Raw genomic sequence first — 21,825 nt, 5'->3', positions numbered from 1 at the left:
GACATACACAAACAGCATGTATGACATCCATCAATATCAGACGATTTTGTAGGCATTAATTATCAAGTTCTCTAAGCCCTCCTTTAACGTGTATTTTATGATTAAGAAAAAAGAGACCGAGGAAAATAGAATTGATGTAGATGGCAGTCAATGAGTAATTCCACATTCAGTGTGCACTTACACCCCAATACTTTATACTTATTTGCAGAATGGAAAGAACTGACTAATCCTCCAGCTGTGCCTTTTTCACTCACTTTTGGCCATGTTCTTGTTATAGCAACGTTGATCTGATAGAAGATTTTCATTTCCTACTCTTCCTCAGGCTGAACCTTCTGTGTCTCTGATCAAAAGACACAACAAAAACAGGAATTTATTCAGTCACTGCATTATACCTGTGATTGAAAGCTACTTTTTTCTGTTATGAATTAAAAAATTATTTTAGTGGCTAACAAAAGAGATAAAAAAGAGTCTTTTATTTTAGAATTTTGAGTACCTGAATTTGAGGCATACTCCTACACTTCCATAGTAGGGATTGAAAATGTTAAGCAAATTGAATTACAGTGAAATTTTAAAATGGTTTGGTCCAACAGAGAAAATGCTATGTATAAATTAATAAAAAGTACTTGGATTATTAAAAACAGATACAAGGGGTTTTTTCGGGTTTTTTTTTTTTTGCTTTGTTTTGTTTTTTTAATAAGGAGAGCCATTTTCTATAAATGGCCAGATAGTAAATATTTTAGTCTTTGTAGGATCAAGTACTCAACATTGCCATAGACAATATATAAAACAACGGGAGTGTCTGTGTTCCAATAAAACTTTATGGAGACAGAAACTTGAATTTCATATGCTTTTCACGTGTCACAGAATTTTATTCATCTTGATTTTTAAAAAGTAATTTAAAAATGTAAAAACCATTCTTAGCTGGCAAGCCATACAAAAACAGGCAGCAGGCAAGATTTGGCCGTTGGGCTGTAGTTTGTCACCCTCTGGTTTAGGAGATTAAATATATTCCCAATTTGAAAGTTTCACTTGAGCAAACATAATTAACTACTATTAATCTGGGTGGGTTTTTTTGGAGGTGGGGGGACTGTTAGTCTGTTTTACAACATTCCCATGATTTCCAATATTCCCTCCACCATGTAATTCTTAACTGACAGATAGGTTGCCTCTCGGTGTGCTGTGGCAGCTCAGGGTGCTGTGTTGAGAAGGATTCAGAAGCTGAACAGAAGCAAATGAGCAGAGAAGGGCAGCAGGGGAGCCATTAATGTGGCCCGCCCGTGGCTCCTATACTAACTACTCTGCTGTAATCTTACAAAGTGGTGCAGTCTTACGAAATGCTTCTTATATGTTCAACTGATAAAAGTTAAAGTCAGATTCTTGGAAACATTTCTCTCCAGGCATAAATTTTGCAGATGAGATCATTATTTTTGAGTCAGAGAATTTCAAAGTTTCCTAGTAGTACAGCTTCATTCAATGTTGATTCTCAAAACTGACAAATGTATTTCTGGGTCAGTTGCTCACCTCTCTTATTGTAGGCCGAAATGAGGCTTGGGGGAAGACGAGTGCACAAAAAAGGTCATTCACATCTCTAATACCTGTAAATAACTAGGCTCATTGGATCTGCTAAAATTATAACTAAATGAATATAACCATAGTAAGATATTTATTTACCTCCATGAAAATTTGTAAGCTCTTCTAGACAACAAGTGGTATTTAAAAATTGTCCTCTGTATATTATTGACTACCAGCTTAGAATAATAAACACTGAACTCCTGGATGATGGAATTTATAAATATATGGAGCAGATTCTGCAGTATTAATATAGAAATTTCAAATAAAACCTGACAAGGTAAATACTGTATTGCATATCAAAACGACTTAAATTGTAGTCCATGGAACACTAGACTTAAATTTGTATGCAGATTGCGTTTTATTAGGTTTTTGAAGTTCCCTGGGTAGCCTGTCTTGCCAGGGCATTTGGAAATGGTAACTATCATAACCAATGAAAAAAGGCATTACAAAATTAAACCAACATAAATCACATATATTTGTGGTCTGTCGTGAGTGGAACCTGAAGATAGCCTCAGACTCCTGCAATGTAATTAAAACATCATAAGAGTTCAGTTACATATAAAAAATTTATGCTTTTATACAGGTGGCATGTGTCAATACGGGTGTGTTTTCATATTAAGGATTGTGATTAAAGTTTCTTAGAGGAAAATACTCGGGTTGTGGCTCTCAACGTGTCCATATCCTGATTGTGCTAGAGTGGTGGTGTTGGGTGTCAGGGCTACGAACACAGTTCCTGAATGTCGCTCTGAATATTATGGAACGAAACAAGCCAGATCTGTGTTTGCCTTGAAAGGTATCCAGACCTAATATACTTTAAAGACATTCTGAAGTATTGACTTCGGAATAAGAGCAAACATTCTTTAAGGCCTGGGCAAACCCGAAAGGAATTACTGAAATCTCCTGTTTCAGGCATACACTTTAATAGTAGTGCTCAATGACAAGTCATTAATTCCCTGCAACTTGACTCTTAGGTACAGGTCTCCAAAGGCTAAAATGAGGGGCATTTGTCTGCTTACCTTGCCATTTGATTGGGTATCACTGTATGTAGAAGTACAAAGCTCATCTGTTAAGTTGGATTTACTATTCTCTGCTGGTGTCCACATCCACGCCTAAAGTCTTGTGTTGAGACTGGTGTAAAAGCAGCTGTCCCACCATGGATTGTTAAATTATCAGTTCAAATAAGCCTCACTAAAAACTGTATAACATGAAGTCTCCATGAAAATGCGTTAGAAACATAGGCATTAAAAAGAAAAATGATAGGAAAAATTAATCGCCCTTTTTGTGTAAAGTAGCTAGGGAAGCCTCATTCTTTAAGCAGCACATGTCTTACAACTTTGTCTTTCACAAATTTGACCTGTACCCACTCTTTTGCTTAATATTAAGAAACTAAAACTGCCCACTTGTATTGTAACCTTTAAAAGGACTGTCTTGAATTATTTGTATTCCTCTTCTTCAGTGGTGGTGGCAGGATGGTAGTATTGAATTCCAAGTAGTAGCACACTTAAAAACTATCCTTCTCAATGACGACTGTTTGCACTTTCCCCTCACAGAATAAGAGCACTGTGAAAAAAACACTGGGGAAGAAAGAGGCAATAGATTAAGGCTGGGAGCAACTTGACTTTGGTTTTGGACAGCATTTAAAATAGACACGTCAACGATCATTGCTAGACTATCTCTCTATTTATATAAATCTGTGTTTACAAAAATTTGCTCAACAATGTTGTATTTGCCTTCCCAGAAATCTTGTGGTTTGCATGGAGTTATATAACATTCCTCAAGAATGCTTCTAGACTGTCAAAGCCCACTTCTTGGGTTCAGACTAAACTCTATCAATGAGAAAAGCCCTAAAGGGTAGAAGGTATTATCTCAACCTATAGTAGTTGTTAAATTAGTTAAATAGTTGATTTACTACATTAGATTTCAGAAGGGTTGTCCAATGAATATTCAGTTTTCCAGGCTGATTGTTCCAACAATGAATATTTATGGACATATAGTGCGAAGGGGCTAAGCAGTGATGGGTATACAGCAGGTACTCAATATATACTATGGTTTTGTTATGGCAGTGGAATTATTTCTTGCCGTGCAGATGCATTCCAGATAGAGAGAAGAGCATGTGCTTGGGCCCAGGCCCAAGCACAAGCTTGCTTCCACAGAAGAGCTGGCTCAGGATGACGGGAGCCGTAGCATGGGAGGGGGAGAAAGTAGGGGGAATGGGGTGTAACACTGAGCACTAAAGGAAAAGGAATTGCCCGTTCGGAGTAGGAGGTGAGGAGGGCTTCACAGACGACATGGCATCAAATAATAACATTAGCACTCATTGAGATCTCTAGGACCTTATACAACTTTTAAAAATACATACACTTAAGTCTGAAATAGGAACCAGCAGCCTAGAGGGAAATTCTGACAATAATCAGAAGATCATGAGAAAATTGGGCAAATTGGATTCAGTGTTTCGGGGAAATGTAATCTTGGAGTAAATATATTCTTGTAGCTTTGTACTATTAAACTGAAAATCTATGGAAGAAATAGTTTATGAAATGTATGGGCATGCTTTTAATTTGGTGATGGTGTTAGTGTTACAAATTAAGCTTTTATCAGTATCACCACCAAACTTGAAAAAAAGTTCTTAATTTCATTTAACAAGCCAAGTGCTCTCCCAAGGGCTTGCACATCTCTCCTGCTCTAATTCCTTGACAGCCCCATGAGGAAACTGAGGCACAGAGAGGTTAAGAACTTGTTGAAGGGCTCAGAGTTAGGATTTAAACCCAGGAAGACTGCACCAGGCTCTGTGTGCATAATCATTACGCTCCTCGGATTACATTATTGATAGGTCAAAATGCTGATTAATTTTCTTCCGATTCTTGTGAGTTCTGTCAAGCTAAGCTTTCCAATCTTAAGTAAAAATCCTCTTAGCATAGAAAGAACTCTTCCTGGAGGCTCAGGGTGTTGTGTCTACTTCAAACTTACACAAAAGGTTTGGGACAAATATTAATGTTTAACAGGAGCAGGTGTGTAACAATGGCCTGGAAAATGTCATCATTTTGGTTTTTGCCTTCTACACCGGGGGTTGGCAAACAGTTATGGGCCAAGTCTCACTTACCACCTGTTTTTGTAAATAAAGTTTTATTGCAATGTAGCCCTGCACACTTGCTTACATATTGTCTATGGCTGCTTTCATGCTAAAACAGCAGCAGAATCAATTTGTTGTGGCAGATGGCATATGGCCAGTAGAGCCTAAAATATATACTACGTGGCCCTTTATAGAAGTTTGTCAACGCTATTCTGGACGCGGGTGCTGTGCTGTCCAGTATGACAGCCACTAGCCACATGTAGCTGCTGAGCATTCAGAATGCAGCTGGTGTGTGTTGAGATGTGTTATACTGTAAAACACATATGGGATTCCAAAGACAGTAAAAAAAAAGAAACAATGTAAAATATGATCAATTTTTAAATATTGATTACATGTTGAAATTATAATATTATTATAATATATTATATGAGATTATAATATTACCTTACTTGTTTCTACTTTTTTTAGTGTAGACTAGTAGAAAATTTGATATGTGCCTTGCATTTGTGGCTCACACTATATTTCTATTGACAGTGCTGGTCTAGAGTCTGGAATTTGGGAATTTATGTGACCTCTAATCTAAAAAGTCAGAAAGAGGGGACATGGGGGAAGAGAAAAAAAGAAAACAATCTCTTGTATTTGCAAATATCTTCTAAAATAATAAAATATAATTTGGCTATTCCTCATCAGAAGAGATACTCAAAAAGAATGGATTAGGATGTCTATAGAAACAGCCTTAGGTGAATTCTTCCAGAAGCGACTCTGACTGAGAATTTGAATTGGGAGATAATTCGGGAAGCATCTGGAAGAGAGAGGGGAGGCAAAACAGGAGGGAAGGAAGACGAAGGAGGGCGTGTTCATGAGCAGGCTGCTGCTATGGACCCACGTGCTGCCTCCCTGTGGGGTGCTGTGGGAGATTTTATAGAATGAGGCTCTGAGAGGTCCCACCCAGGAGGTGAGCAAGCTGAGCTGTTTCTCCACCAGCTGCCAGTAGTTGCTGGTTGATGGCTGCTCCTAGGGGCGTCAGTCTCCCCTTACTCTTCCCAGCACCACCAGCCTGCCCTGCCTGGGGTCAGGTCAGGCACGGGTACTTGCAGGAAAAAGCCATCAGCAAGCTCGAGAACAGTGTCTACCAGAGGCACCTCTAGTGTCTGGTACTGACACCAAACTGAATGCTTTATCCTATAATTCATAATCTCAACAAACATTAGCATAGTTCCCTGGCGTATGTGTTCATCTTCTCATTTGATCTTAATAGCATAGATAGGTAGTTTTATCATTAGCCACACATTATGGATGGGAAAACTGTGCCCAGGACATTCCCGGTCATTTGTCCAGGAGAGTATAGCTGGGATGGTGGCTCTGGTCTCCTTGCTCTGCATGTGTGATCACTCCTGCCTGATTCCTTGCACAAGGCTTGAAAAGGAGATGTAAATATATTGAAGTTTTCAAAGTGAGAACAAGAAACTAAAACTAATTTTTTTGGACTCTGTAGAATTTTTTAGCTACCCATAGAGAAATAGACACTTATATCTACTTAGTCCCAAGACTCTTACACTGAAAAACATTATCTTTCTTTTGCACAAAAGCACAATCAAAATAGAGAGGCTGCAGAATCTGCTGACCACCACACAGGATGTTAGTGATAGAGTTAAATTCCAGAAAACCTCCGGAGAAGTCCCTGTAGCGGAAGCTTGTGGATGCATGGCTCATTGAGGACTGGATTTTGTTACCTCCCCATTACCCAGGTTCTCTTCTAAAGTGTTGTCAGCCCCTTTGGTACCACTTGGAAACAAGTCTCTCTCTCGGCTTAATGTCCCTTTATTATACTTCTAACCAACTCAGTAATTCTTTGCGGGCTTCAGTAACACTTGTACTATTTAAATTTGAATAACCCCAAAGGATCTGGATAGGTCAATGTGTTTAAACCACAGGCTTTAGTCTATGTATTAGTTGATTAAAAACAGATTTTATACATGATGTATACTTAATAAAGGGGGGGAGGAAGCAGATGTTTGTAAAGGCTAAACGTTTTGGATTGCATTTATTTGGCCCTCTTTTGCTGACTAGCTTTAGAAAAGTTATACCTATGACAATTGAATTGTAAACAGTTAGATGATGTATTTCCCTAGAAATTTCCTGCTGTGAAGGGTCAGCCAAAAAGAAAAGTAAAAGGATTCCCAAAGATTAACACACCAAAAACAGTTGACAAATATAACTAACAGTCATATCTAAGTCAGGGACATTGAATAATGGAATGCCTCAGAATTATTCTCTAATCTTTAACCATAAAGTGATTAGCAGTTGCAGTTCATTTAATCCAAACAATAGAAATTTTTTTGGCTTTTATTGTTGTTCTTGTTGTTGTTATTAAGAGCTTTGAAAGCGAGTTTTTCTCTGCTGCAAACATGAAGTCATTAAATTGCATCTAAGTCACTCTGTCTGGCTCATTCTCTGGCCTCTTGTTGTATCCCGTCCTTTAAGTGAGAAACAGTTATTTTTCTCCTTTAAAATTCTCTTATTTGAGATGTTTTGAGTGTTTCCAAGACAAAATTGAGGATTTCTTCTTGGTTTTCCAGTCCAGATAAAATATGCATAAAACCTCCCTATAAATTCTGAACACATGAGAATTACAGAGAAAATATTTAAAAATGTATTTTAAAAAATACACAACCAAGCTTAAACATAAGTGGAAAGTCTCCAAGGACAAGAAACGAAAGAGAGAGCAGAGTGGTGAGAGGAGGCTGAAGTTGGGCTGCTCCTGAGAAGTGGAGATGAGATGGGGCAGTGGGGACCCGAGGGGACACACAAGGGATTGCACAGTACATGTGGCAGGAGCCCCATACACCCGGAGGCCAAGACTCCCCATGCACCCACTGGGCTCACAGGGTACCTCCTGCCATCTCTGGAATTGAAGCCAGACACAGTACTCTCATGGGAGGAAGCAGAGGCACTGAGCCAAACCAGGATCTGTGCCTCTATCTCACACAGGGGTCTTGCGGGACCTCAAGCCCTAACCCCAGAGTGTGCACCTCACCTGGCTGGACTGTGTCAATCCTCAAAGCTCAGGGAACAAAGTTCACATTAGATAAGCTGTCTGACAAAAATCACAAGACACAAGATAAAATCAGATCCTTGGAAAGCATTAAGAAAACACAGGGAAATGGGGAATTGCCTTTTTTTTTTTTTTTGAAAGAGCTTAAGAATAAGTATGTTTAGTTCTCTTGAAATTATGACAAGAATTGCGTCCTTAGAACAGGAACAGAAAGTAATTCAACAGGAAAAGGGAGATGTGATTAAAAAAAGTAAAACCTACTGGAAATGAAAGTGCAGTCATTGCAATAAAAAAAAATTAGGCAATAGGATAAACACCAGATTAATAAATTTAACTCGTTTAAGAATAACCAGAGATTTTGGCTTCTGACATACATTTTAAGCAATAGATACAAGTGATTCTTTTCCTTAGTATGCTTTTCTAAATAACAAATTTAGGAAAGCAGAATGAGCTCAAAATTTTATAAATAAATTTCACAGCATCATAAAATATTATCGCTTTTATGAAATTAATTTTTTTAAGATCCCTGTACTCTTTCCAAATCCTCTTTCTCAGATGGCCTTCCATATCGGAGGTCTATTTTCCTTTGCACAAGATTTCCTGTTGTTCCATATCTTCCCTGTGTTTGTGGAACTATCATTAAAACATAGTTTCCCTGATCCTTTGCCCTCTCACACTGGCCTGATTTTGGCATAGGACACTGTTCTAGTCCTGACCGTGGAGGACTCTTCAGCGTGCTCACCTCCAACTGCATTCCATCTTCCCAAGAAATTTCCACTCTTGTTCACCAGAAAGTACCTGTCCATCCTTCCAGGCTCAGCTGAAAGACTTTGTCCCCTGGAAACCTCCCTGCAGCCATCAGCTCTTCCTTCCCCTTCTCTCGTTCACAGCATCTCTTTCCCAGTTGCACCTCCATCTTCTTGTGGACAGGGAGTAGATATTTTAATTTGTTGCTTCCCCAGTATCTCTCTTAAACGCTGGCATATAGTAGAAGCTTAATTAATACTTTAGATTATTAAGCAGGATAGTGATATAGTAAATGTAGTATTCAAGAAAATTTGATCTGGCATTGCTAGAGAAAAATAGAAGCATGAACAATGAAATATACTATGAGTATATGTGTGTGATGAGGACTTCTTATAAATGCCTATAAGTGGCCATAGTGTCAGCAATAGCTGGACAATTCAAACCTTCCTCCAAGGGATTAACCTCAGCCTGCCCATAAAAGGGTAAGTCCTAAAAATCTAATACTAGTGATATGATGTGGGAGTATATTCCTTACATTATTACCATTTCTTATTGAGATAAAAGGATAGAAATCCAATTACCTCCTTTCTCCTTAGCTTACAGATTAGAAGGTCCTAGGTTTATGACCTAGAAGTAAACTATAATTAATGATTCAGTTAAATATGTTTGAGTTAGTGCAAGCAGCAAGAACAAAAAGAACCAAATGTGAACATTTCTAAAAGGTTCTTTTAAACACAACTTTTGAAAATCTAGTTTAAATCTATAAATACTTGAAATTGCATCAATTTCATTGAGGTTTTTGAAAAATGTAATAGTTTTTCCTGAGTATGAGCAATTTTGTGTATACTAAAGCATAAAAGTATGCAGAATAATATTTTTTCTCTCTTTTTTGAACAGCAAAACTTAGAGAGTAACCTCACCAACCTGATTAAGAGGAACACGGAACTGGAGACCCTTTTGGCCAAACTCATCCAAACCTGTCAACATGTTGAGGTGAGTATCTCTGTATCTCTATGTGGTATGTTTCTTATGACAATTGCTAGATCAGGGGTTTTATAGCCTCATGCTTTACACTTTTAAAATGGGAATCTTTCCTAAAATTAAATCTCTTGCAGAAGCCTTACAAAAAAAAAAAAAAAAAAAAGCCAGAAAAAGCACCATTTAAAGGTGTTGTGTTGGTTTACTAGGGCTGCCGTTAACAAATCACCTCAAACTTGGACAGCTTAAAACAAGATACTTATTCTCTCACTGTTCTGGAGGCCAGAGTTGGAAATCGAGGTGTTGGCAGGGCCGCTCTCCCTCCAAAGGCTGTGGGGGAGGACCCTTCCTGGTCCCTTCCCACCTTCTGGTGCTGGCAGCCAGTTCTTGGAGCTGCTTGGCTTGCAGCTGCAGCACTCTCTTCTCTGCCTCTGTTATCACGTGGCCTCCGTGTGTTCTCTGTGTTCGTGTCCAAATTTCCTTCTTTGTAAAAGGACACCAGTCATTGGATTAGAGCCCATTCTACTCCATTATGACCTCACTTTAACTTCATTGCTTCTGCCAAGGCCCTATTTCCAAATAAGGTCCCATTCTCAGGTACAGGGGGTTACAGCTTGAACATATCATTTAAGGGGACATAATTCAGTCCACTACAGGTGTATGTGAAATGTATCTTTGTTATCCGATGTGTTTCAATGAAATCATCCACAACTGCAGCCATAGCAGAACTGCAGTGACTCTACACTACATAAGCAAGAATAGATCCAGTTCCTTTATGTGATTTTCAAAGTCCTCTTCCATCATCTCCCAACCTGTCTTTCCTGCCACCCCACCCCATGCACCAGAACTAAACAATTGCCGTTCATTATGCTTTCAAGTCTCTGGCCTTTAACCAAGGAGTTCCCTATGCCTGATAGGCCCACCCCATGTCTATTTGCCTGAATCCTTCCTGTCTATCCTCCAAGTCCCAAGCCCAGGGGCACTTAAGCTGTAAATGTCACTCTGGTTCCCTGGACCAGAGTCATCTCTCCTTTCTCTGAATCACATGACATTTTATCAATAGTTTTCCTATGGCTTTTGTCACTATTTCATGTACTGGTTCCATTTTTTCAACTAGAACATGCAGTCTATGAGTATTGGGGATCGGATCTAGTCCATCTTTGAATCTCATAGATTTTAGTGCAATAGTTTTCACGCAGTTAAAGCTCAGGGAATTTGTTTTGGACAAGTATACATGATGACCTTCCAAATGGCCAATTTGAACACTATTTGAATGCTTGCAAGTTCAGCTCCCCAAAATATCTGAGGATGGAGAAGCAAATTATTTTGAGTATGCATTTAAAATTTTTGACAGCAACTCCGTTTTCCCACTAGCAATTTCTTTAAGTCCCTTTTATCATCTAATCAGTAATCATAAGTTTATAACTTCCTATGTGCCTATAACTGTGGCAGTAGATGTACAATGTAGTAAAAAATAAAGATCACAATGTGTTAGAGAACAATGTACACACACATGCTAACACAATTAAAGACCAGTAGAGTAGCCAACCAGGTGCTGAGCTCATAGAACATTGCTTTTATTTGATCTTAAGATCTGCATTCTTTTTACAGACTAATATCTCTGAAATTGGACTACAATTTAAAATTAATGATGGACACAATTTAATGGGCAGTATTTTTTCGTTCCTACTGACACACAAAATATGGGTGAGACAATTGTTGGTATCTTTGGATGGAGTATGGTATGGGAAGTGGGTATTAAAAGAGAGAAAGAAGTGAATACTATTTGCCTGAAACTTTATGGAGGAGTCAGGACTTGAGCCAGATTCTATAGATGTCACAATTACTATTTTTCAATGTACTGTAGGTATTGGGGTGCCAGCTTATTTATGCAACACAGTGGTGTTTGTCAATGATACATTCCTCAGCATAAGAGAAATTAGCAAATGATGCTTTCAGGTCGTATCAGTGTGAACACATCTCTATGATGCAAACATTGCTGCTTTGATGGAAGATTTAAAATACTTTGTGTTCATAAAATTTGTACTTTTACTTACAAGTACTCTCTTGGTGATTAGAAACTTAAAACTAGTTACTGAGAGAAACACGAGTTGGCAACTTTTCCAACTCCAAATCTGATATGCATTTTCGTGATAGTTTCCAGTAGGAATAGGGTAGTTTTTCTCTCTTCTCTGAGCCATGCACTCCAGTTGTTCACCATTTGAAGTGCTGATGAGTGCAGTGTGATAGGTGGAGGGAAAGACAAAAAATACAAAAGGAAAGAAAAGGAGGACTTAGAGGAAAATGTAGGAGAGAGAGCAGATTAGAACTCTCCAGTGAGCTCATTGGTTCACGACAGAGGCCCCCCTCCTCCCAGAACTGATCATCAAGGTGGAACCAGTCTTTCCATCATGTTGGGATGAAGGTGGGAGTGTGAAGGCAGAGCACCAGCACCAGCACGTCGCAGAGCCAGACCTTTCTAACCCTTTGCTCAGACTGGATTTGCTTTGGGCAGTGATCTTGCCAGGGAACATGTCGAGCCTTGTTGATTAAACAATATTGAAAATAATAGTGAACAAGCATCATGTTTTCATTATTATAGAGTAAAGTTAAGATTATACAAATACATGGATGAACAAAATGGAATGATCCATGTGCCGTGTTTTATTTTTATGATGTGATGGCATTTGATGTCTAGGACAATGAGAAAGAATTATTTTTCTTCAGTTAAAAAAAATTACCTGTGTTTTATGGTAAATCTTATAAATGCTTTATGGATTGGGTGATTATTTCATGCAATTTCAGCTAGTTATTTCTTAATGCATTAATGTGTGGTTTCCATTATGGCCTGTAATAATTTCAGAACAAAAGCCTTTCTCCTAATGCAATATTAGTATGGCTTGAATTTACAAAATGCTGTTCATCCTAACATCATGTAAAAATTACATCCTATGATGCTCAGTAATTTCAAATGATAGATAAATTCAAGAAATTTACAAGCAGACTTTATTTTTAAGAGTTCAGGTATTTTAGTTGAGATACAGTCTTTTTAAATAAAGCTATTACTGAATTGATTGTGGCAGACTTGCGAATAGTCACATACAGGCTGTTAGAAGTTATTCTAGACAAGGAATAAAGAATATTCATTTCTTTCTCTGTTGTTTCTGTATAAATCCTTTGAAATGAAAATAAATGGTTTGTGGGTGAGTAAGTTTGGTATTTGGGAAATTTATTCTAGTAAAAAATTTAAAGAAAATTCTAAGTAGAAAAATAATGATACTTGCAGTACCCATGCTTACATTTGTTCCCTTATTCCTAATTATTAATATTCTCAAAGTATAATTTTCAAAAAGTTGAACACCCAATTCTTATATAAGTAATCAAATGAGTGTACATCAGATTTATTTAACTTATTAATGAAGGAACCGTCTAGTTGATAAAGCTTGTTCAGAGGAAGATACCAGAAACGGATACACCTAAACGTGGGGGAAGATGGGTAGTAGGGGAAGAAGAAAACTATAAGGACATAGCTAAATTCGATATGAAACTGATTAGTGGCCTACAGATCAGTAAAGCTGTAATATTCGGACAAAATAAGTTGCATATCATCAGTTTTCTCTAAGTTAACATCTAAGTTTGCAGAGTCTAAGCCTTAATCAATAAAACAGAAAGTCAAACTCAGTTACACCTCCGTCTGGAGAGTCAGATGACGCTGACTTAGGCTGGCTTTGTAGAATATGCTCTAGTATGATACTGAAGGGACTCACAGTGTTCTCTTTGCCTTATTTCCAGGTTTTGGATAATTTTGCTTAACATGACTGTCTGTTCTGGAGACTGTTGATCTATGAGCTATGTTTGTTAAACAAATATTTCTGGGTGAGAGAGTGAATTTTTGCCTGCGGTCAGTTACTTTTAAAATTTCACCCTAGTTTGTTCATTGCATTAGAGTGGGGGGAGCACCCACTGTGTGTGCGCTGCACTGTGACAGGTGCCAAAGGACCCTGCTCGCAGGGAGCTTACTATCTTCACTGAGACGAAAGAGCACCTACAATACAATACAAAGCAGAAAACCGTAATTGCCATAAGAGAGTTGTGGGCTACCTGGGATGTCAAAGAAGTGAGAAATGATTTCCAGCTGGCAGCTGGGGGAGGTCGCTTACAGTCTCAGCCTGCCTTCAAGGGTGGGTGACATTTGGGTTTGTGGAGGGAGGGGAAAAGCACTGCTTGCAGTGCAAATAAAGGCGTGGGGATGGAAAAATGAGCAGTGTATGCACACAGAGCGAGTAGCTCATTCCGGAGAAACAGGGGTGTATAGGAAGGAAGGGCGGGTAGGAACCAGCTTTGGAGAGATGGGAGCTGGGAGGGCTTGCATATTGCTCCTGAGTTTGAACTTTGGTCTTAAACGTTCAGTGAAAATTTCGCAGTTACAATTGGCATCCCAAACTCTTTTCAGAAAATGATTTTTTGGATTATTGGTAAAACAATATGGATATTTTCATGCAAAACAATCACACATCCAAGGGAGAACTTCACAGCACTAGGAAACTCCAAAAAGGTAGTGAAATTTGTTAGGCAACAGCACGCTATTCTTTCAAATCAGCGCAGTGGAAAAGAATTTCCTGGTTCACATCCTAGCTTCCTAGACCAGACTTCTTCCTTTTCCTCTTTCTGAATGTGTCCTTGTATTTTGGTATGAGCATTCCTCGGGAAAATAATTCCCATGCCAGCTGGAGCTGAAAAACTCACAGCACAGAGGCAACTCCTAATTGTTGTAAATTAAATCAATGAATTCCTTCCCACGACTCTTGAGGAAATGCCACATCCTTATAAGTCCACACCACCTCCCGGGGATTCACCTCTGCATTTCTGTAAAATAGAAAAGTTTGAAGGTCTCCCTCACCGCACCCCCGCATTGTTTTCATAACTTATTTTACAAATGACGGTAAGTAAATGAAATGGGTTTTTGATTGTGAGCGCCAAATCTTTTTAAAATTACAGTAAAAATGGTATGAAGGCCAAGACAGTTTGGGACGCAGGAGGAAGAGGCACTGAAAGAGCCACTTTAGGTAGATTCCCAAGAAATGTCTGTGTAACTTGATAGTTGGGATTCTAAAAGCTAATGGGATTTAGCCACTCTTTTCTGTTTTCTTCAGGAGAGGAGTACAGTAGAACGTTTCCTCTGGGTGAGTCTAAACTTAACTGTATGTAGAGTACAGGACGAGCTTATGAAAAGTGATCAAAATTTGGGTCAGCTACAGAGCTTCACTTTCCTGGGTCAAATACGGACTATATCTCTTCATCATCACATCCCCTCCCCATTTTCTTTGAAAAATCAGAGAACTTAGTTTATTAGCTAAGCAAACACTTAGAATCACTGATGTGTACACATTCTCTGCGCATTCTGAGAATCAAGTTCTTTCACAACGAATACAACACCTTGACACACAATAGACGTTTGGTTTGGGAATTATAGGTGACCGTGACTATAAATCCACAGAGAGATGGTGGTAAAGAACATGTGGGAGAGGGTGACTGATTGCCATAGCGGTTTACAGAAGATAAAGGCTCAGCAGACCTCACCGTCCTTGCCCAAGGTCATTGTCAAAGGGTATTCTCTAATCCAGCATCCCGTCAGTCTTGGCATTGGCCCTCTTGGCTTATCTTACCTTGTTTGTAATCACTTTTAAAAACTTTTTTTGCCATTGTTTTTCTCACTAAGTTTTTAAACTATTTTTTCTTTTATTTTAATAGAAAGTTTGCTCTCTTTCTGGCTTTCTCTGATTTTTTCCAGAGCTAGTTGGCATGTGGAGTGACACATTTCTTGTGGATCAGTTAAGTGCCATTTAATTAGATCTCTGCTCACATGATGCGTCTGTAAATTGAGAGGGATGAGGGTGATGTGTTACTTAGGTGATGTGTAGCTTGTAAGAAATTGTAAAAAAATAACTTGGCCAAACAAATGGGGGTCTGTAGAGGACCTTTTCATTCATTCACTAAGCCCTAAAAGCATTCATTTGTAAACTTTGAAATAAGGAAAAAATCACTGGGTTAAAAAGAAACCTTTTTGTTCAAATTAATTTTACTGTGCAGTTTTATAATGTCAAAGCATTCTTTGTCTATGGAAACCTTGGCAATTGCTTCTTCCAAAGCCACTGGATAAAGCATCCAAACACCAAATGTGCTGTTCGTGTCCTGTGGACATGTATCAGATCTTGGAAAAAGTGTGTCCTGCTGCTTGAATGTCCGAAGTTGCAATCTGTTGTCATCTGACCCCTTGTGGGAATGCTTTTAAGGTAGAATTAGAGTCAGATTCTGGGCCTCATTAAATCACATCATACAACCCATAGTCAGCCATGGCTCTCCATGTAAACGGCTCTGGAATGATGATCTTGTGACAGGGCAAGTATGGCAGCATTTGGAAACTGGATTATGACCAGCCACTGTAGTAAAGGTCAATTCCCCAAGTTCAGGCTTTAGGATTGCCATGGTAAAAAAGAGGAACTATTGGTCTGCACAGAACTTTGTCTCTGGAGAAGATTCATTTTTTGACTACTGCTTGTGTATAAGGCTGTGTATCCAGTTTATACCACCAAGTTTACTAAAATTGACAACTCATTAAGCAAACAGTTTTTCTGAGGGAGATTAAATTTAATTGTTTATTAAAGTTGCATCTAACACATATTTGAATGTCTCCCCTTAGATTCAATGCCCTTGCCTTTGAAAAATTTGATTTATAACAGGCATCAGAGCCTGATATTTTCTTAGGTGTATTCATGAGGAATAGGGATTAATCTTATGAATTAATGAATATAAGGTTTAGTAAATTGGTATTACTTTTAGAATAACATTCCCAATTTTCGGCTTTAAAACTTTTTTTGAAAACAGTATCCAAACCTTTCACTATCTGCTAGTCTCTCAAATTGGGGTGGAATGAACTATTGCGTCATATTCAGAATCCTACCAAATGGCTCAGATTGGAGTTTGACCAGTTGTACATGCCTCTGAAGACAATCCCTCTGATATGTTTGAATTTCACAGTGCAGATTTCCATGGTTAATACTTACATATGAGGTAATAGGCCTTCACTGGGGGCCCAATTCTGCTGTAGGAAGGAAGAGAGAAGGCATGGTTTTTCTGTGGATCTTACTGTGATCTCTCCATACAGTACAAGAACTCTTTACCACGTCTCCCTCACACTATTCCACACACACCTCCTTGCCTTGAAATACTTGCGTGCTTGACTGGCTACAGCAGCAGAGATGTTTCTGGCATGATACAAAGAAGAGTAGGAACAGGTTGTGACAAATTCAAAAAATGGCCATGGTAGTTAGTTCTGACTCAACTTTCACATGAAATGGTCTTAATGGGGTAGATCCAGGTGAGAGAGTCAGAGGCAAGAGAGGAATGATTCTAGGTGAGAAGGTGACTCCCAGGTAGAAGACTGAATCCCATTGCTGCTCCTGTTCATGCCATTCAGAGACAAACATGATCCCAACAGTCAATCCATCATTTTGTTACTGAACCAACCTCTTTCATTTCTGGGTCTAATATCTAGTTTAAATTACTTTTCCTAATAAATGAATATAAAATTGTCTTCTTAATGCCAATCAAGCTGAAATTATCTCTACATATAAAATAATTATAGATTAGGAAAGAAACAGGACACATCATCTTTTACCTTCATTCAGTTGACTTCTATTTTTAATTGCTAAATTAAATGTTGTAGGAAAAACTGAAGAGCTTTGTTCTAATTTTGAAATTCCACAGCAAAATAACTGAGTCATGCATATAAAATGTCTGTTAACAAGAGTGCAATTGTAGCACTGGTTATTTTTGTTTGAAACAGAAATATGAAATTTTAAATTCAGCTATTTAAAAAGCCCGAGGCTACCACTGAATGTACAAGGCTCTCAGTGAGGAGCAATACAAATAAAGATTTTTACAACCAAGTGAGGTAACTTCACAGCCTAGGAATTTATGATAGAACTTTTACTATGCTCTTAAAAGTATTTTTACTAGATATAACATCAGGTTCATATATATGAAGCGATGAAAACTATCATAGTGGCCTAATTCTCTGACTAGGCAACCTTGGTAGGCCTGTGATCAATTCATTTTAGGAAGCCTTCTATCGATTTACATAGGATTATCCTTGCAGGGGTTAGAAGGAGAGGATTATTGTATAGAATTGTTACCATTCCACAACAAAGTACTGTATAGACTGTAGTGCAAAGAAAGCAAAAAGTTGTAGGACTTAAGCAAATGTGCACTAAAAACAATTATGATGACTTGATAAGCTCTTACTATCACTTCCTGATTTAATTAACCCAATAGCCTTTTGATGTAAATGTCATTTGAATGACCATAGATGGATGGCCTGAAGCCAGATATAACAAGAAGCAGCCAGTAAAGAAATGGGTTGAATCCAACCAAGTCATAAAATAACTGAAGTGGTTGCTGAACCCAAACCAGGTGATTAGAAAGTTAGATTCCTAGGGGAATTGTCATTCCAAGAAACAATCTCCCCTGATGGGGAATTGGAAACCTTGTTGAACCACCGTACCAAAGGCTTGGTGATTATACACCTGAGGTAACAGCAGAACCAGCGAGCCTTCAGGTCTTGTGAACTGTTCTCAAATCTTTGGCCATTAACTGTTGACCTGATAACCTCAACTTCTTTGCAATGATAGATTTGCTTTCTTTAGTAAATAAGGCCCTTATTTTCTTCTTCCCCAGGAAGTCTGAGTTATTTATAAAGATGAGGACCCAAATAATACCATAAAATCAATATTTTGTGTTACAATTTAGAACTAAAGTATGTATGTTAATAATTTGTAGCATTTAAGAGAATAGGACATATTACAGAAATTTGACAGATTATCTTTCAGATTCCAAATTTGAAACATGTAACTTATTTTAGACCTGTGATTTTAAGTTGAACTGTAAGATAGTTTAAGTTTCAAAACAACATTGGAATGTTCAAGAGAACTTGAGTTTTACTATATTTGTAGGTTTAATTTATTAGATTTATGAGAGCTACTTAAGGAGTTGGGAAGGTTTAACTTGTTAGGGTTTAAATTTTATCCTGTTAGGCATTTGAAGTGCTCATAAAGTAAATTGAACATGTTAAATTTATAAATGCAGTTTAAAATGTTACAGAAATTTAATGATAAAAATCTGAACAATGATTACCCGTGGGGGTGAGGATCGACTGGAAGAGAGGCTTGAGGATACTGTCTGTGATGATAAGAAATGTTTTACATCTTGATCGAGCTGTTGGTTATGTTAGTTATTAAAACTTAAGATCTGTGCATTTTCTTGTATGTAAATTTCACTTCAATTTTTAAAAATGTGTGTAGAAACTTAATCAGCTAATTTATAGACAGAACTGATTGTTTAATAGAGTTGAGTCCATTCAACTTGAGTTAATCAAACATTGATTCAAGGACCCCCTGAGAGCAATTACTCTTGGTTTTATAAAATTTATTGGATTTATGAATAGAATAATAAGATTCATAATTTGCATTTAAAAGCTTAAGGAGAACTACAAGGTGAGTTGTTGATATAGATGCAGTCCTTGGGTAAAAATCCTCGTGGTCTGTAAGTGCATGTCTCTTTCCTCTCCTAGTGGGTTGGACTCCTTGGAAAGCAGGACAGTCTTCCTAGTATCTCCTGTATTTAGCACACAGCACATGGCTGTTGGTGTACAGGTGGAATACCCCCAGAGACCAACTGCATCCTTTTGTCTTCCCTGTAGCACTAGCTCATTCTCACCCAGAAAGGACCCTTCTTGAGAAGACCATACACAGGACAGTGGCCCTATGATGGCAGATCTCAGTAGCCACAAATTTCTGGAGACAGGAGCAGGATCGGTGATGCACATGGGGAGTTCCCACCCAGCCTGGGGGCTCTGCCATTGGACAAGGGTTAAGAAGATGGGATCAGCAAGGGGAAGTCAAGGACAGGAGAACTGTCCATCAGGGGCATTGCAGAACCCTGAAGGGAGGTCACAGTGGGTCTTCCCCTAGCCCTTGTTATAAACCTGTACCTTTGTTTTGTTTTGGGTTTTTTTTTTTTAATTCTCTAGCATACCATCTTTATTTGCAATGGCTTGTAAAAGAAAAAATGACCAGGTAGCCACATTGAATCAAGTCAGGGGAAACACTTTTTAAACGAATAATTCCACACATGTAGGCACTTAGGCCTGAAGATGACTTATAATGTTTTTAATATTAGACTTTCTTGATCCCCAGATACACATACACACCTCACAACCTCAAAATCAGCAACCAAAAGACACTGAATGCTATGGTCTTTCCTCTTCTGTTCTAGACCAGGTTAGCTTGGCTCTTTATGTCCTTTATGCAAAGCCCCTGTTGTACGGTGACCGAGCTCTCCAATTTCCCTCCCACTCCCCTCCGACTGCCACTGTCACTTTCACCAGCAGCACCACTATTTCAGAAGAAAACTCAAGGAGAACTAGTAGCATGGATAGCTCTAAAGATTGGTGGTGCCTGCCACTAGGATAAAGATAGAAAAGGAGTGAATTAGAAGAAGGTGGGCTTAAGGAAGAACCACGCTCCTAAAGTGAAACCTCCCAGTGGGCCTTTTGGCCTCAGCAGAGTTCTATGTGAGATCAGTTAAGGCCAGCTCCCTGTAAGTGGCCTCAAAAGGGATTTTCACAGGGGTGGTAAGATGTAACTGGCTCTGGTATTTTTCTCTGCCTGCTCCCAGGTAACCAATTCAAGATACATGCCCACTGCACCCTGAATGTTGTTGAAATAAGTCCTTAGCTCCCTCCTGTCCTACGAACATGCTCTTTCCCCTCTGTTGTGTGGTGCCTTTTGTCATCTTCCTCAGCCCTGGTTTTCCCAACTCTCTCTTGCCCACTCTGATCTCCAAAGACCAATCCCACCTCCATATCTGGCACGAAACCTCCAGCTACCCAAACACTAGTTGCCTCATTTCTGAAACTCTCTAGAACCACATTGTCCAATCAAAATACAGTGTGAGCCATGTATGTAATTGAAGATTTTTCAAGTAACCACAATTTAAAAAAGCAAAAACAAGAAGGTAAAATTAATCATATTAATACATTTCATTTGACCTGATATATTCAAAGCATTATCATTTCAACATGTAATCAATACAAAAATGAATAATGTGTACATTTCATATTCACAGCTCATCTCAATTCATACTAGCCATATTTCAAGTGCTCAAAACCACAAGTGGCTAGTGGCTGCCGTAATGGACCACACAGCTCTAGAACTTATGTAGTCCATGGGTTTAGCAGCTAATATGTGTGCTCTTGACATGTTTGCTACTTGTTCTTTAGTAAGGTCATTCTCTCTAGAGGACAAAATTCTGTTTCTAGCACAAGTCTTAGCATGGTGCTTCCCACATGTGGGCACTCAACAGGTCTTTAGAGTTCGTTTCATATATTATCACTGTACACTGGTAGCATCCTCCTCATTTGTGGAGAAACAAGAATGACCTCATTTCCTCTCATTTTCATTTCTTAGCTACTAAGATTGATTTTTTAAAATTAATTAATTTTTTACAGTACTTTTTTATTGGCTATGAATATTCTTGAGATACAAAGCTGATTGTCACCACTCGTGCCCAAGATGTGATGGCCACATCCATTCTGGCATTAGCTGCTAAGATTGTTGCAAAGATCTCTGAAAAACCAGTAAATTTGGTCACCTATACTTTAAGCGGAGAGACAAGTAAAACTTCCAGCTGAGAAGCAAGGACTACATAGAAGGTTTAGTTTGCTACCAGAATCAAAATAAGCACTGAATTAAGATGTGTGTGGTTCTTATTCTATAAATAGGGTGCAAGGGGAGAGTGTTGGCTGGTTTGTTTTTGGTGCAGAACATTCCTTCTTTTAGCATGTTATCTGAAATGAATGATGCCAAAGGGATGATATCCTAAAGAAAGATGGTTTCTGTCCAGTTTTTTCATATGTCTGCCATAGCTTTTAGCTCATCTGAATGAAAGAATGGGTGCCCAGGTAAACAGTGCCAACGAATGCCCATGCAGAGAAGACACATGTAAATGCCAACCCGGAATCAGGCTCTGGCTACTGAAACAAAAGATTGCTTTAATTTTTGCAGAATAAAGTCTTTTTTCCTTCTGCTTTTCATGAAACGGCCTTAAAGAATGCCTCTCATTTGTGGTCTCGAAAAAATTAGAACTATGCCAATGAGGTCCGCCTTTAAGGGTTCTATTAAACAATAAGGAGGCTTTGTTCTTGGCAGTAAAATTAAAGCAAGCAGAGTTTCCATTACCTGCCCTCCCCCTGCCTGCCCCCACCCTGACCCTAATCTTGACAAACTTAACCAGAGCATTCTGTTTCTCTGGCAGAAAGGTGAGAAGGCAACATTTGTCTGGTTTG

General features: G+C 38.5%; 1 protein-coding gene across 1 annotated transcript in view; it reads left to right on the top strand.

Annotated features, from left to right (window-relative positions):
* The window catches only part of MID1 (midline 1), a 153,319-nt gene that overhangs the window by 76,307 nt on the left and 55,187 nt on the right, over window positions 1-21,825 (top strand). Inside the window, exon 3 of the mRNA XM_063083240.1 lies at window positions 9,342-9,437. Coding sequence (XP_062939310.1) covers window positions 9,342-9,437 — 96 coding nt within the window. The remainder of the gene's footprint in view (window positions 1-9,341; window positions 9,438-21,825) is intronic.

This window comes from Cynocephalus volans, chromosome X (genome assembly GCF_027409185.1).
Source record: "Cynocephalus volans isolate mCynVol1 chromosome X, mCynVol1.pri, whole genome shotgun sequence".
Lineage (NCBI taxonomy): Eukaryota > Metazoa > Chordata > Mammalia > Dermoptera > Cynocephalidae > Cynocephalus > Cynocephalus volans.
The sequence above is the reverse complement of the archived record's forward strand: the minus strand, read 5'-3'. Positions and strand labels throughout refer to the sequence as shown.